Here is a 15,493-nt window from a genome sequence, read left to right as displayed (position 1 = left end):
TGGGCCACTCAGACCTGCCACCCTTTGGACCTTTTTCTCTGGAATGATTGGATTTGTAAAGTTGAAATGCTCGCAAATAATAGTAGTAAAAAAAATTTTTAGTGATGTTTTTTCCTATTTTAAAAATAATATGGAACATTTTACCATGGAACACCATTTTGAAATTATAATGAAAGTCAGTGTAAAAAGGAATTATGGACTTCATAACCATATGAAATCATATGCATGCATAATGTCTGTTTCTAATTTTCTACGTATTTCAGAAAATGTGGTTGCAAAAGAGTGCACCCATGTGACTCTGGATTCTTGTGAAGAAAACATGGCAGAACCCTCAAAAGACAGAAAGTTCAGGTATTATGAGATTTTATTGACTTGCAGGTATAAGCCAGAAGTTACCCTCTACAGAGACACATACAGTGATAAACCTAAACATTGGATCCATCAGGGCAGTGAGAGAAGCAGCTGGGGTAGCAGAGAGTCTCTGTGGGAGTAGTTCCTGTGACTGACTTCTACTCATTTTGAGAGAACTGCACTTTTACCAGCCAAAGACCCTGACCTAGTGTAAAGACTATTGTAGAACTGAGCAAACACATATTTGTTTCCATATACCCATTCTTTTTTTTTTTTTTAAGATTTTATTTATTTATTTGACAGAGAGAGAGCACAAGTAGGCAGGCAGTCAGGCAGAGGCAGAGGGAGAAGCGATGTGGGGCTCGATCCCAGGACCCTGGGATCATGACCTGAGCCGAAGGCAGACGCCCAACCGACTGAGCCACCCAGGCGCCCCTCCATATACCCATTCTAATTGAGAAAAGCAATCACTTTCTTTTAAGAGGAGGACAATAGAATGTTTAAGCCTCTTAGGTATTGGTACAAAATGCATATATATAGCATACATGTGTGCTTTGCAGAAGTAAAATTCCACCCTATTTGAATAGTCTGGTAAATGTAACAGACACTGAAAGTAGCTGTAATCCTTTGAGTATTTATTATATTCCATTGTAATGCTGACACTTTTTATGTACTATGTCCTGTAATTAATCCTCACGGTAAATTTAGTTGTAGGAACTATTCTTTTCCACCATTAACAGATGAGGAAACCAGATCTAGAGAGTTAAAGAAATGACCTAAAGTCATACAACTTCTAATTTGTAGCATTGTAATTTCAACCCATATTTCAGAAGCCTTGCTCTCACCACTATGTTATACTGCCTCTTGTCATTAAAACCCCTTCTTTAAATTAAGACCCCAGTAAATAAATTGGATGAAAGACGAGCAGAATTTACAAAAGAAAAAAAATGAATAAACATCGAGAAAATACTTAACTCCCTAATAATAAAATCAATGCAGATGAGCAGATCTTGCCTTTTAATTTAAAATTCTGCCCAATAAGCACAATCTATTACTGCCCACAAGGAATCTTCGACATGCAACTAAACCTTTGACTCACAAGACTGGCATAAGCCACACTTGGCATAAGATTAACATAGAAATATATAGGACAAAAATCATTGCCAAGGAAAGAATATCCAAGACACTATCATCTTGGACCTGCATAAGACAAGTTACAAGGAAACACTTAGGACCAAGGTACAGAAGCTTCCCTAGCTTAGAAGCCTTATTTCCGTGGATGTCAGTGGTCCTTGCAACACTATAGATTTAGATTCCAGAGTCCCCACAAGGAATAGCCCATCACGAGAATCCTCGTACCTGAAGCCTGACCTGTGGATTCCCAGCATATATTTCTAACTCTCTCAGTCTAGAATACAGTTCCAGGCATGGCTATTGTTTACCGTAAGCAGTGGTGACAGTGATACTCTGACCTTTTCAGTTTTCAGGGGAGAGGAGCTGGAAAGTTAACCAAAACTCAAATTCTCATGGAGAAGGGAAAGCGTTTTATTTATAATGTGTGTACCCACAGTAATTTGGGTACTCAGGTTGCTAGTAACAATTTATGTAGGTTTGAAAGCAATTTTTTCTGTGTGCATGGATACCCCTAATATCTGTTTTGTTGTAATATCAAATATTGAAAATACTCCCATTTGACTACCACATTTTCTCCCAATAATAGATTTTGGTGGCTATGCTTGTGGGATAAATTAAAATTGCCATGATCTGAAGAGGGAGGACCCTTTTGTGTTCTCCTCCTATATGAAATGGCTGAACAGAAAATTAATTAAAATATTGGAAGTATTTTTAATATCTAAGAACCAGGGAATTGTTCTATTCCAGCATACATCCACTGAATTAAATGGTAGGTAGTGATTAAAATCCATGATAGGGCCATGGCAGATACCACCTTCACCAAATGACAGGGTTAATTTCACAAGTGACAGCTTATGGTAGTCATGCATTGAGAAGGGCACTTGACCTCTGGAACATTCTTCACAGTGTAATCATAAGGAAAATATCAAAGGAACCCAAACTGAGGAACACTCTACAAAATACCTGGCCGGTAGTCCCCAAAACTGACAAGGTCTTGGGGAGGTAGGAAACACTAAGGGACAGTCACAGATGAGAAGGGGGTAAGGAGACATGACAGTTGAATACAACATGGTATCCACGATTAGATCTGGGAGCAAATAAAGGGCCCTTTGGGAAAACGGGTGAAATCCAAACGAAGTTTGGACGTCAGCATAGCAAATGTTGACGTATTGGTTTTGACAGGAGCCACTGTCCCATGAGATGGTAACGTTCGAGGAAATTGGGTGAGGAGTGTGTGGGAATTTGCTATGATCTTTGTAACATTTCTTTAAATTCCAAATCTAGTTTCTTTTCAAAAAACTTCCTACTAGGAAAAATGCCTATCAAGAAGTAAGAATGCAGCCTGAAGTTGCATGTACAGATTTATTTTTGTAACGATGCATACTTATACATGAGTTTGTGTATATGTGGGCGTAAAGGTGGAGGAGAGTTTATGTGTGTGGAGATACCTACACAGTCAGGTCTTACTATTTGCCCTCGTCCTTTTGTATAAAGTCACTGCAGTCTCTGAATTACCCAACACTGAACCATCGTTCCTAGTTAGGCCCCCGTGAGCCTCTGTTCACAACATTTTGTTTGAAGACACCTTATTTAATAAATAATTGTTGATTCATTGGTATTGAACTCAGGGCCAACAGCACTATAACTCATACCTGAACACGGCTTATCTAACACATATTTTCCCTCTAAGACACATCATAGCCTTCTTGCACTTAGGAACACTAGACAACACTTTAGCACTGCACTTGGGGGAACATTTTAAACAGCAAAATCACAAAAACACAGAAAAACATGTTACTAAAAGTACTGCAAAAGGACACTGGTTTAGTGTGAGAGCTGACATGAGAACACAGAGCATTGCCGTATTCCACTTCTGCGAATGTGTATGTTGGGTGACTAAGTGTTTTCACCATTCTGCACGTCTGCAAAAGTACCATGAAAATTGATTCGGGGATTATGAATGAGTTTAGCACGTAGGAGAATTCACAAATACGGGATCCGTGAATGATACAGATCAACCATATGTGTGTACAGAAAGATCCCGGTGTTAGGTTTTGGATTATGACATTCTCTGTTTGTTTCAGTGCTATAAAAGAACCCGTTTTGGGATAGAGTTCAATATTCAGTCTTGATCCCCAGCTTGACGGCATCTTGGGGAAATAAGCCCACCCCTCCCCATGTTCCCACTGGAGAACACCCACTGTGCCCCTCACCTATTTGTTGACTCTATTTCCATGTCTTTGATTTTATTTCTATGCATACAGCATGTACTGGCTGTCTATTTGCATATATTTGTTTGTCTGAAGAAAATGTTTTAATCAACTCTTTGTTAAGGAGTTTTGGAAATGTCTTTCATAGAATGAAAAGGAAACTGTTTTGTGGTACTTTCATGTGATCAAATCCAATGGACTTGTAATCGTGTGTTTTGTTTACTCTTGTCTATTCCTTTAACGCATCCAGTCCAATTCAAGAGAAAAACCCAGAGCTGGCGTTCCCAGCAGACGTATCTTCGGCATCCTTGCTCCGTGGGAGCCAACCTGCTGCAGGTGGCCTCCTGACCAGTGAGGTAGCGCAGAGCCTCGAGGCTTGCAAACTCACAGACACTAACTTCACCGTTGCGGACGATCCACCAGATGCCAGTGCTGGGCGCCGAGCAGAATGGATGCAGACTGGTTCACTTGAGAATGTCAATGCTTCAAGTATGAACAGATGTTCAGTCTTAGTTGTGTCCCTGAATAAGGACAATAGCCTGGTAAAAGCTGTTCCGTGAAAGCTCAAAGAGCAGGGACTTGAATGTCTTTGAGTAGAACACAAGTTCAGACAAAACTTGCAAACTGGATCACAGTGTGGTATAACAGCACACTTGAAGGACAAATTAATTCGTTTTAATTTTAGAAGGTATCAAAATCACTACTGTTGGAGGAGGGAGTTAGAACTGGAGGGCCTACTATGGCAGGCGTTGAATTTAAGACTGGTATCCCCATTTTACAGCCAAATAAACAGGCTCAGAGCTTACCTCCTTTCTCCCGGTTACACAGAAACAGTCTTGGATAGTGTTGCATCGTGGTTAAGAATACAGACTGTAAAGACTGACTAGGTTCTAATCCTAGCTCCGCTCTTAGGCAGTTACATAATCTTGGCCAAGATCTCTTTCCTGTGGCTCTCTTTCCTTCTCTATAAAGTGGGGGTGATGGTCCTACTGCAGAGTCTTCTTATAAGGTCCAAGTGAATTACTAAACATAAAGTACTCAGAACAGGGTCCTACATACACTTAGCACTAAGTAAATGTTAATCATGCTGGATTAGTCTTTGGTAACTACCACTAAAAGAATTTTTTAGCATGCTAAATTGAACAGAAACTTTATTCTTCCCTTTAGAAATAATTTCTTTTTTGTGAACCCAAAGTACATCTCACGCATGCAAACTGCTCATAGATAATATAAGTATTGAAAGTCATTGTATTTTGTGGGAAATGTTAGAAGTAACTGATATCCACGTCGGCCTTTAAGACATAATTATGTTAAAGGCAGAATCTAGCAGTTCCGGGCAAGTGAAACAGGCGCTTTTGGTGTTCATTTTCTTTGTCACAACTAAATATTGATCTAAATTTGTTGATCTAAAATAACAATGAGCTGTGCAGAACTAGCCATTTTGATTTTTCCAAATGGTTATTATTTGAATCATTGCTCTTTTAAAGATAAGGCTTTTGACAGCTTATTTAATGAATGTCTCCACTTGTTTTATCTGTAGTTTCTTTGGGAAAATTCTTGGGTACTGAATTCATTTCCTTTATTTGTTCCCATTCCTTTTAAGACTTGACTATTGAGAATCCATGGGATGAAACGCTGATTCTCACACTTTTATCTGGGCTTTCTAAACCAGTGAGATCCTATCCACATACTTATGAATGGCAGTGTAAACTTCCAGCCATCAAGCCCAAGACTGAGTTTCAACTGGGTAAGGACTATATGGGTAATAAAACTTTAAACTCTTGCTTCTATATGGGAAGTCAATGGTAACTCATGTGTGTGTGATTCTCCTTCCGGTACCACCCCTGTGCCCCACCCCCACCTCAAGTAAAGAGTCATGGATTATCTATAGTACTAAGCTGAGAACATTTGGTTAAGCCATGACTGTCGGATTTTGATTGCTGTTGAGACTGTCACTTACAGAGAGTAATTTGGTAATACCTGTCAAAGTAAAAAATGCATATACTTTTAGACATCCACTTTTAAGAATTTCCTGCAGATATGCTTGCATCCATTCAAAATGACATATGTGCATGTAAAAACAGTAGATTGGAAACAATATAGGTGGCTATGGGGACTGCTTAAATAAATTATGGGACATCTCTACAGAAAATATAGCTTGCTCTGTACTGATAGATAATGATGCCCAAAACATGCTGTTAAGGGCAGACTAATGTTATATGCTGCCTTTTCTCAAAAAGGGGGAAGATAACATATGTTCATATTCATTCTATTTCTAGAGAACCCTTGAAGCATACTCAAAACTAATAAAAATGGTTAACAGGGTGGATGTGAATAACAGTAGGAGCAAGACTTTTCACGAGATACTTTACACGCACACGCACACGCACACAGAGCTTCCCCTATTGACATCTTGCTTTAGTGTGGTACATTTGTAGAAGTTGATGAGCCAATATTAATACATTATTATTAACCAAAGTCCATAGTTTACATTCAGTTTCGTTCTTCGTGTTGTACGGTCTGTGGGGTTTGATAAATGTATAATGACCTGTATCCATCATTACAGTATCATAAAGAATAGTCTCACTGCCCCCAAAATCCCCCGTGTTCCATCTGTTCATCAGGTCTACCCTCTACCTAAAATCCTGACAAGCACTAATCTTTTTACTACTGTCTGCATAGTTTTGCCTTTTCCAGAATGTCATATAGTTGTAACCATACTGCATGCAAGCTTTTTCAGATTGGCTTCTTTCACTTAGTAATTTGCATTTAAGATTCCTCCATGTCTTTTCATGACTTGAAAGCTCTGTCTTTACAATCGCTGAGTAATAGTCCATTGTGCAAATGTGCCACAGTTTATTTATCTGTTCACCTATTGAAGGACATCTTGGTCACTTCCAGGTTTTGGCAAATTATGAATAAAGCTGCTGTAAAACTCCTGTGCCGTTTTTGTGTGGACAGAAGTTTTCAGTTCATTTGGATAAATACCAAGGCCTTGTGATTGCTGGAACATGTGAGCGTATGTTTACTTCTGTAAGAAACCGCCAAACTGCCTTCAGAGTTCGTACCATTTTGTATTCCCACCAGCAGTGATGACAGCTCTGTTACTCCATAGCCTCACCATCATTTGGCGTTGTCAGCAGTTTGGGTTTTGGCTGCTCTAATAGATGTGTAATGGTATTTCATTATGGTTTTTCATTTGTAATTCCCTAATTACATATGATGTACATTTTTTCATATGTTTATTTGCCATCTGTGTATCTTTTAGGGTGAGGTATATATCCAGATCTTTTACCCATTTTTTTAAAAATCACGTTGATCGTTTTCTTAGTTCGTTCTTTCTGAGTTTCCCCCCCCATTTTCTTAATTGAGTTTCAAGAGTTATGTATTTTGGATAACTTTTATCAGTTAAGTGTTTCGCAAAGATATTCACTCAATCTTTGGCTTGTCTTTTCATTCTGTCAACTGTGTCTTTTGCAGAGAAGTTTTTAAATTTTGTCCAGTTTATCAGTTTATTTCTTTCATGGATCATGCTTTTGGTGTTGTGTCTAAGAGGTCATCGGCATACCCAAGGTCACCCAGCTATTTTCCTGTTAGTTACCTTCTAGGGATTTTATAGTTTTACGTTTTACATTGATGTGTATGATCCATTTTGAGTTAACTTTTATGAAAGGTGTAAGTTTGGTGTTTAGATTCATTTTTGCATGTTGATGTCCAGTTCCATCAGCATTTATTGAAAAGTCTATCCTTTCTATATTGAATTGTCTTTGCTCCTTTGTCAATGATCAGTTAACAGTATATTTGCTTGGCTCCATTTCTGGGCTCTCTCCTCCGTTCCATTGACCTCTTTATCTATATCACACTGTTCTGATTACAGTAGCTTTTATAGTAGGTCTTGATGTTGTGTAATGCCAATCCTCCAACTTGTTCTTCAATATTTTGTTGGCTGTCTGGGCCTTTTGCCGTTGCACATAAACTTTAAAATCGGTTTGTCAGTGGCCACAAAATAACTTGCAGGGATTTTGATTAGAATTTCTTTGAATCTATAGATCAAGTTGGGAAGAAACAACATCTTGACAGTATCGTGTCTTCCTGTCCATGTACATGGAATATCTCTATTTAGATCTTCTTTGATTTTTTTATATCAAAGTTTTGTAATTTTCCTTATATAGATCTTCTACATATCTTGTTAGATTTATGCCTAAGTTATTTCATTTTGGAGGATGCTAATGTAAGTGGTATTGTGTTTTTTTAATTTCAAATTCCACTTACAAATTTCTGGTACATAGGAAATCAGTTGACATATATTGACCTTGTATATCCTGCAACCTTGCTATAATCATGTATTAGTTACAGGAGGGTTTTTTGTTGTTGATTTTTTTGGCATTTTCTGACTAGACAATGCTGTCATCTATGTACAAGGACTGTTTCATTTCTTCCTTCCCAAGCTGTATACATTTTGTTTCATTTTCTTGTTTTATCACATTAGCTAGGACTTCTAGTGCAATGTTGAGTAGGAGTGGTGACAGGAGAAATTCTTGCCTTGTTCCTGATCTTAGTGAGAAAAAAATTTATCTAGTTTCTCACCATTAAGTATAATGTTAGCTGTAGGTTTTTTGTAGATGTCTTTTGTCAAGTTGAGAAAGTTTCCCTCTATTCCTAGTTTGCAGAAAGTTGCTATTATGAATGGGTGTTGGATTTTATTAAATACTTTTTCTATTTTTATGATAAGATCATGTGATTTTTTTTTACTTTTAGTCTGTTCATGTGATAGATTCATTAATTGATTTTTGAATGTTGAACCAGCCTTGCATACCTGGGTTAAATCCCACTTGGTCATGGTAAATGATTCTTTTTATACTTGTTTTTTTTTTGGATTTGATTTGGTAGTATTTTGTTGAGGATTTTTACATCTATGTTAATAAGAGATACTGCTCTATAGTTTTCTTGTAGTGTATCTCTCTGGTTTTGATATTCAGCTAATGCTGGCCTCATAGAAGGGGTTAGGAAGTATTCATTCTGCTTCTTTCCTCTGAAAGAGTTTGTGGAGAATTGGTGTAATTTCTTCCTTAAATATTTGGTATAATTCACCAGTGGAAATCATCTGGTCCTGGTGCTTTCTGTTTAGGAAAGCTATTAATTATTGATTCAATTTCTTATCTCATACTCCTTGTGAGTTTTGGTAGAGTATGTCTTTCAAGGAATTGGTCCATTTCATCTAGGTTATCAAATTTGTGGGCACAGGGTTGTTCATAGTATTCCCTATTATCCCTTTAATTCATGGGATCTATACTGATGTTCTCTCTTTCATTTCTGATATTAGTATTTTGTGTCCTTTCCCTTTTTTTCTTAGGTAGCCTGGTAGGGGCTTATGGGTTTTTATTGACCTTTTCAAAGAATCAGCTTTTTGTTTCATTGATGTTCTATTTTCAATTTCATTGATATCTGCTCTAATATTATTTTTTATCTTAATTAGGCAATTTTTTTCTTTTTTTGTCTTAATGAGGCAGGCAATTTTTTCTTGTTTTGTTTTGCCTGCTCTGATTATTTTTTTCTTCTGCTTACTTTGGATTTAATTTGTTCTTTTTCTAGTTTTCTAAGGTGGAAACTAAAATTCTTGATTTTAGATCTTTCTTCTTTTCTAACATATGCATTTAATCCTATAAATTTCCCTCTAAGCACTGCTTTTGCTGTACCCCACAATTTTGATAAATTGTGTTTTCATTTTCTTTTAGTTCAAAATATTTTTAAATTTCTTTTAAGGTTTCTTCTTTGATTAATGTGTTATTTTAATATGTGTTGTTTAATCTCCAAGCATTTGGAGGCTTTCCAGCTATCTTTCTGTTATTGATTACTAGTTTAATTCCATTGTGGTTGGAGTACATACTTTGTATGATTTCTTTGTTTGTTTGTTTGGTTTTTTTTTTTAATTTGATAAAGGTGTGTTTTATGGCCCAGAATAGTCTGTCTTGGTGAATGTTCTATGTGAGCTTGAAAAGAATGTATTGTCTGCTGTTGTTAGATGAAGTATTCCATAAATGTTAATTAGATCCAGTTGATTCATGCTGTTGTTCAAGTCAGTCATGCCCTTACTGATTTTTTGCCTGTTGGGTCTGTCAGTTACTGATAGAGAGGTGTAGCAATCTCCACCTAGAAGGGTGAATTCATCTGTTCTCCTTGCAGTTCTATCAATTTTTGCCTCACTATTTTGATGCTCTGTTGTTAGGCCACATATGCATTACAGATTGTTACGTCTTTTTGGAAAATTGATCTTTTATCATTATCTAATGCCCGTTTTTATGCCTGATAATTTTCATTGCTCTGACATCTGCTCTCTCTGAAATTAGTATAGCTACTCCAGCTTTCTGTTTATTGTTAGCATGCATGGTGTATCTTTCTCTATCCCTTTACTTGTAATCTGTGTCTTTATATTTAAGGTGTTTTCCTCAAAGACAACGTATAGCTGGGTCTTGTATTTTATCTACTGCGATTGTTTCTGTTTTCGTTGGCATATTTTTTTTTTAAGTTTTTTTTTAAGATTTTATTTAAGAGAGTGCACACAAGCAAGCCAGGGAAGACACAGAGGGAGGGGAAGCAGACTCCCTGCTGAGCAGGGAGCCCGATGTGCGGCTTGATCCCAGGACCCTGGGATCATGACCTGAACCAAAGGCAGATGCTTAACCAACTGAGCCACCCAGGCGCCCCTTCATTGGTATATTTAGTCTACTGATATCTAGAAAGATTACTGATATAGCTGGATTAATATCCACTGTATTTGTTACTGTTTTCTATTCATTGCCTTTGTTCTTTGTTTCCTTTTTTGTCTTCTCTGTCTTCTCTGGTGTTAATTGGGTATTTCTGTGATTTTATTTTCTCTATTAGCATATCAGTTATACTTCATTTTTTACTGTTCTTAGTAGTTGCCCTAGAGTTTGCAGTATGCATTTAGAAGTAATCCAAGTCCACCTTCAAAGAACACTATAACACTTCACAGGTAATGCCAGGTACCTTATAAGAGAATGTTACTAATTAATTCTTCCCTTCTATCCCTTATAACAGCACTGTCACTTATTTCACTTATCCTAAACTGTACTTACTGAATACATTGTAGCAATTATTATTTTGAATAGTTATCTGTTAGATCATCTAAGAATAAGAAAAATAAAAGATTTTATTTTATCTTCATTTATTCCTTTTTCTTGCAATCTTCTGATATGAGTTTCTGGACTATCTCCTCATCCTTCTCTCTGAAGAACTTCTTTTAACATTTCTTGCAAGTCGGGCTTACTGGTGACAGATTCCCTTAATCTTTGTGTAAGCAAGTTTTTATTTCTTCACTTTTGAAGGGATAATTTCACTGCATACCAGATTTTTGATTGGAGGTTTTTCCTTTTAACACTTACTCCACTCTCTTCTTGTTTGTGTGGTTTCCAGAGAAGTCAATATAATTCTTCTCCTTGCTTCTCTGTAGGTAGGGTAGTTTTATTCCACTGGCTTCTTTGAATATTTTTTTCTGGTCTGATTTTCTGCAGTTTGTATACAACTTGCCCTGGTGTAGACTTTTGGCTATTTTTTCTGCCTTGTGTTCTCTGAGATTCCTAGATCCTTGATTTAGCGTCTGTCATTAGTTTTAGAAATTTCTCAACTATTATTGCTCTAAATATTTTTTCTGTTCATTTCTCGTTTTCTTCTGCCTTCTAATATTCCCATTACACATGTGTCACACCTACTGTAATTGTCCCACAACTCTTGAATGTTCTTTTCTATCTTTTCAATTTTTTTTTTCTTTGCAAATCAGTTTTGGAAGTTTCTATTGACATTCTTACAAGCTGACAGTTCTTTCCCAGCCACGTACAGCCTATTGAAGAGCTCATCAAAAAGAGTCTTCGTTTCTGTTATAGTGGTCTTTTTTTCCCTAGCACTTCCTTTTGATTCTTCCTCAGGGTTTCTATTTGTCTGCTTACATTCCCATCTGTTCTTACATTTTTTTCCTTTTCTCATTACAGCCCTTAGCATATTAATCATAATTTTAAAAAATCCCTGGCCTTATAATTCCAAAATCTTTGCTATATCTGTCTAGCTCTGCTACTTGGTCTGTGTCTTCAAGCTGTGTTTTTGTCTTTTAGTACGCCTTGTCATTTTTGTTAGACGCCAGACCCGATCCACTGGGTAAAAGGAACTAAGATAAAATAGGCCTCTAGTGTAAGATTTATCTGGCTTGAGATTAGGCTGTGTTTACTGTTTGTTGCCAATGTAGAGGCTAAACTTTCCATTTGTGTCCTTATTTCTGTCTCCCCTGTTGGCTTTGAGTTTCCCTTAAGACTTGTTTTTAAATAAGATCTGAGGTGTTAGTTGTGTTGTCAGCCCCCTCATACTGGCCCCAGTGGTGGTTTCTCTGGCAAGCTCTTATTCTCTGTCTTCACCAATCTGTCTCCCCAATTTCAGAGGTAGCAGTTTGCCCTATGACTTCAGTTCTTTAATGGATCTTTGAAGACTTGTTGATTTTCAGTTTGTTTTCGCTTTCGTTTTTGTTTTACTGTGGGGGTGGAGTGATGACTTCCAAGCTCCTTAACGTGCCAGATTAGAAACCAGAAGTCTACTTTTTTATACTTGATTTTGAACACGTGGATTTTTTTTTAATTACTTAAAATCTGTTACAACTTTATGTCAGTGGTCTTTCTCCCCAAACCAATAACCCCACTGTTATTAAAAATAGCAAGACAAATCCAGTTTGAAGGACATTCTACAATTTATCTGACTAATACTCCTTGGAACCGTCATGGTCACCTAAAACAAAAAGTTTGAAACTGTTACAGCTTAGTGGAGGAGACCAAGGAGATTTGATGGATTTGTCCTGAAACATTAAGGAAAAACTAGCGAAATCCAGATAAAGAGTGGGTTTAGGAACCTACCAGTATGAGTTCTGTCTTTGGGACAAAGGCACTGTGGTTATTAAATGCTAACAGTAGGGGAAACTGGGTGCAGAGCAAACAGAAACTCTACTGTCTTTACGTAACTTTTTTGTAAATTGAAAACTATCCCAAAATAAAATTTTTACATCAATAAAAAATTATAATTATTCTATTAGAAATATTGGTACAATTATACTTTGCCCTTTTTGTCCAGGTGTAAAACACTTGTGTTTTTCAAAGGCATGTGGTAGAGCTTTGTTTAGCACTTTACCGAGGATCTTTGTGTGTACTTTCTAACATCACAACAGTCTTGCCAAGTAGACAACACAAGTGTTACCCCTCTGATATGAGAACATTGGTGAAGAGAGGATGTCTGCCCCGTTCCTGCCCTTCAGGGGCAGGCCTGGTGCCCAGCAGTGCTGCTTCTCTTCCCCCGGCCCAGCATTTACAAAGGGGAGCTGTTTTGTGGCAGGTGTTTTAACTCGTTGAAGAAGAAAAACATTTCCTGAGGGAGCTATATCCATTTGTATTTATTAAAGCAAGCAAGCCAGCACCAAGAAAATTCTACAAATACAAAATTTACCAGAAATAATGTATTGAGCCTTTTTTTTTTTTCATTTTGACTCATGTGTCTTCAAGGTTCCATGCTGGTCTATGTCGATCACCTTCTTGGAGAAGGGGCCTTTGCCCAGGTCTATGAAGTTACCCATGGAGAGGTGAATGATACCAAAAATAAACAGAAATTTGTTTTAAAGGTAAATAATTTGAGCAGTTCATTGTGTAGTATAGAAATGAATTTTAGAACTTGAGTTTGTCGGCCTCTTTTTTTCTTTTTCAAGGCAATGGTGATTTCATTTAGGTCTATAGTCCATGGTAAAGAAACAAAACCATGTAGCAGGGATTTAGAATGCCCTTGCCACAGAAATGATCTCACAGCAAGTCCCATACTTGAGCAGTAGTCCATAGCTTGTCATCACTTTCTACCCCACATCCTTTCCTGGGGTAGAAGTTGCTTTCTGGCTATCGTTTTCCAGAACGTGAGGCTGGATGTGAATGTCACGCACCTGATTTGCAGGTCCAGAAGCCCGCCAACCCCTGGGAGTTCTACATCGGGACCCAGCTGATGGAGAGACTAAAGCCAAGCATGCGACACATGTTCATCAAATTCTATTCTGCCCACTTCTTCCAGAATGGCAGTGTATTAGTAGGAGATCTCTACAGCTATGGCACGCTGCTAGTAAGTGTATTCATTATTATGATGAGAACGTGAGTCTGAAGTCCATTGTTGGCTGGTGGTTGGCTCCAACATTGTAATTGGAGCATCTGTTGGAGTGGTAGGTGGGAGCAAAGCTCTTGACTTGCGATCTCATCCATCCTGAGGAACCAATTCAGGATTCCACTCTGTGTTGTTTCTAGAATGCTATTAACCTCTATAAAAACACCCCAGAAAAAGTGATGCCGCAAGCTCTAGTCCTGTCCTTTGCGATCAGGATGCTCTGCATGATTGAGCAAGTGCACGACTGTGAAATAATTCATGGAGACATTAAGCCAGACAATTTCATACTTGGAAACAGGCAAGTGTGGCACTTTGAACGCAGTTCTTACTGTGTCCCCAGCAGCCTTTTATTATTTGTGCTCAGGCCGCCTGGCCCTTGTTTGTGTTTAATACAGATTTTTGGAACAGGACGGTGAAGATGATGATGTATCTGCTGGCCTGGCACTGATTGACCTGGGTCAGAGTATAGACATGAAACTTTTTCCAAAAGGAACTACATTCACAGCAAAGTGTGAGACATCTGGTTTTCAGTGTATTGAGATGCTCAGCAACAAACCATGGAACTACCAGGTATGGAACCGAAGGGAGAGATTTGAAAATCGTTTCCTTTGTTACACTTGCTATATTTTAAAAATGAACTTGGGGATCTCGTTAGTTTGAGCCGGTCTCGTCATCTTCTGTCCTTGGATTTAAGACCATGCTTGAGTGTTGTTTTCAGTGATGGACACACCCCACGGCTAGAGGCTTCGGAGCGCAGAGGGAGGCCAACCACCAGAGTCCCAGGGGAGGCAGTGGGGAGGACGTCTAAGCTGACCGTGTGCAAGAGGGGCTGAAGTGCTGTGCTTGCCCCCGGATAGCAAAACGGACCTGAGCAGGACACGGTAGCTCCGGAAGAACACCTTTCCAAGGGGCCGCCTCCAGAGGCCGTGGCTGGCTGCCTCCAGCAAAGCCCGGACAGGCATTCAGCAGGGCGTATCAGTGGGACACTGAACAAATGGCTTCCCAAAATTATTTAAAAGTAAAATCCTGTGATTATTTACCTAGCTGCAGAAGTTAGACCTCTTCCTATACTCACGTGTAAGTAACTATCCTAATCACGGATACCGAGTTTTCCTTTATAGATTGATTACTTTGGAGTTGCTGCAACAGTGTACTGCATGCTCTTTGGCACTTACATGAAAGTGAAAAATGAAGGAGGAGTCTGGAAGCCGGAAGGTCTTTTTAGGAGGTGAGTATTTGCGTTGGTGCTGCAGCAAAAGAGCATAAACAGCAGAATGTTGGGTTCTGTCTGGTAGAAAACGGCTCTCTGTCACTACCCGGAAAAGCCCCGTCTTGGGGTGAACACCGCGCACAGTGAGCGAGTTCCACAGCTCCGCAGCTGCTGGTGCAGCCGGTGCCCGCCCGGACCTGCTGAGAGCGGGCGGAGGGGCGGGCATCCCATCCACGCTCAGATGTTTCTCTTCATCCTTCACAGAAATCGCCTGGTGCCCCAGAGCCTTAGATTTTTACTTGTTTCCTTGCCTTTATAAATACATGGGAATAATGCTGAGCACACTGTCCTAAGGAGTTTCTTTTAAGAAGCAGAGGCAAATCATGTATGTGAAAGTGCT

The 15,493-nt window shown here is 38.5% G+C and overlaps 1 protein-coding gene and 1 non-coding gene across 2 annotated transcripts in view; both read left to right on the top strand.

The window, feature by feature from the left end:
• The window catches only part of BUB1 (BUB1 mitotic checkpoint serine/threonine kinase), a 45,402-nt gene that overhangs the window by 28,243 nt on the left and 1,666 nt on the right, over nucleotides 1-15,493 (top strand). The window contains exons 17-24 of the mRNA XM_027622091.2: nucleotides 264-351; nucleotides 3,946-4,184; nucleotides 5,299-5,442; nucleotides 13,247-13,362; nucleotides 13,683-13,844; nucleotides 14,024-14,181; nucleotides 14,279-14,453; nucleotides 15,005-15,111. Coding sequence (XP_027477892.1) covers nucleotides 264-351; nucleotides 3,946-4,184; nucleotides 5,299-5,442; nucleotides 13,247-13,362; nucleotides 13,683-13,844; nucleotides 14,024-14,181; nucleotides 14,279-14,453; nucleotides 15,005-15,111 — 1,189 coding nt within the window. The remainder of the gene's footprint in view (nucleotides 1-263; nucleotides 352-3,945; nucleotides 4,185-5,298; nucleotides 5,443-13,246; nucleotides 13,363-13,682; nucleotides 13,845-14,023; nucleotides 14,182-14,278; nucleotides 14,454-15,004; nucleotides 15,112-15,493) is intronic.
• On the top strand, nucleotides 2,035-2,174 carry LOC113938827. The gene has a single exon (XR_003525026.1). It is a non-coding gene; the product is annotated as a small nucleolar RNA SNORA29 (small nucleolar RNA).

The sequence above is a fragment of the Zalophus californianus genome, chromosome 8 (genome assembly GCF_009762305.2).
Source record: "Zalophus californianus isolate mZalCal1 chromosome 8, mZalCal1.pri.v2, whole genome shotgun sequence".
Taxonomy (NCBI): Eukaryota; Metazoa; Chordata; class Mammalia; order Carnivora; family Otariidae; genus Zalophus; species Zalophus californianus.
Note: the sequence above shows the minus strand (reverse complement) of the source record. Positions and strands in the feature narration are given on the sequence as shown.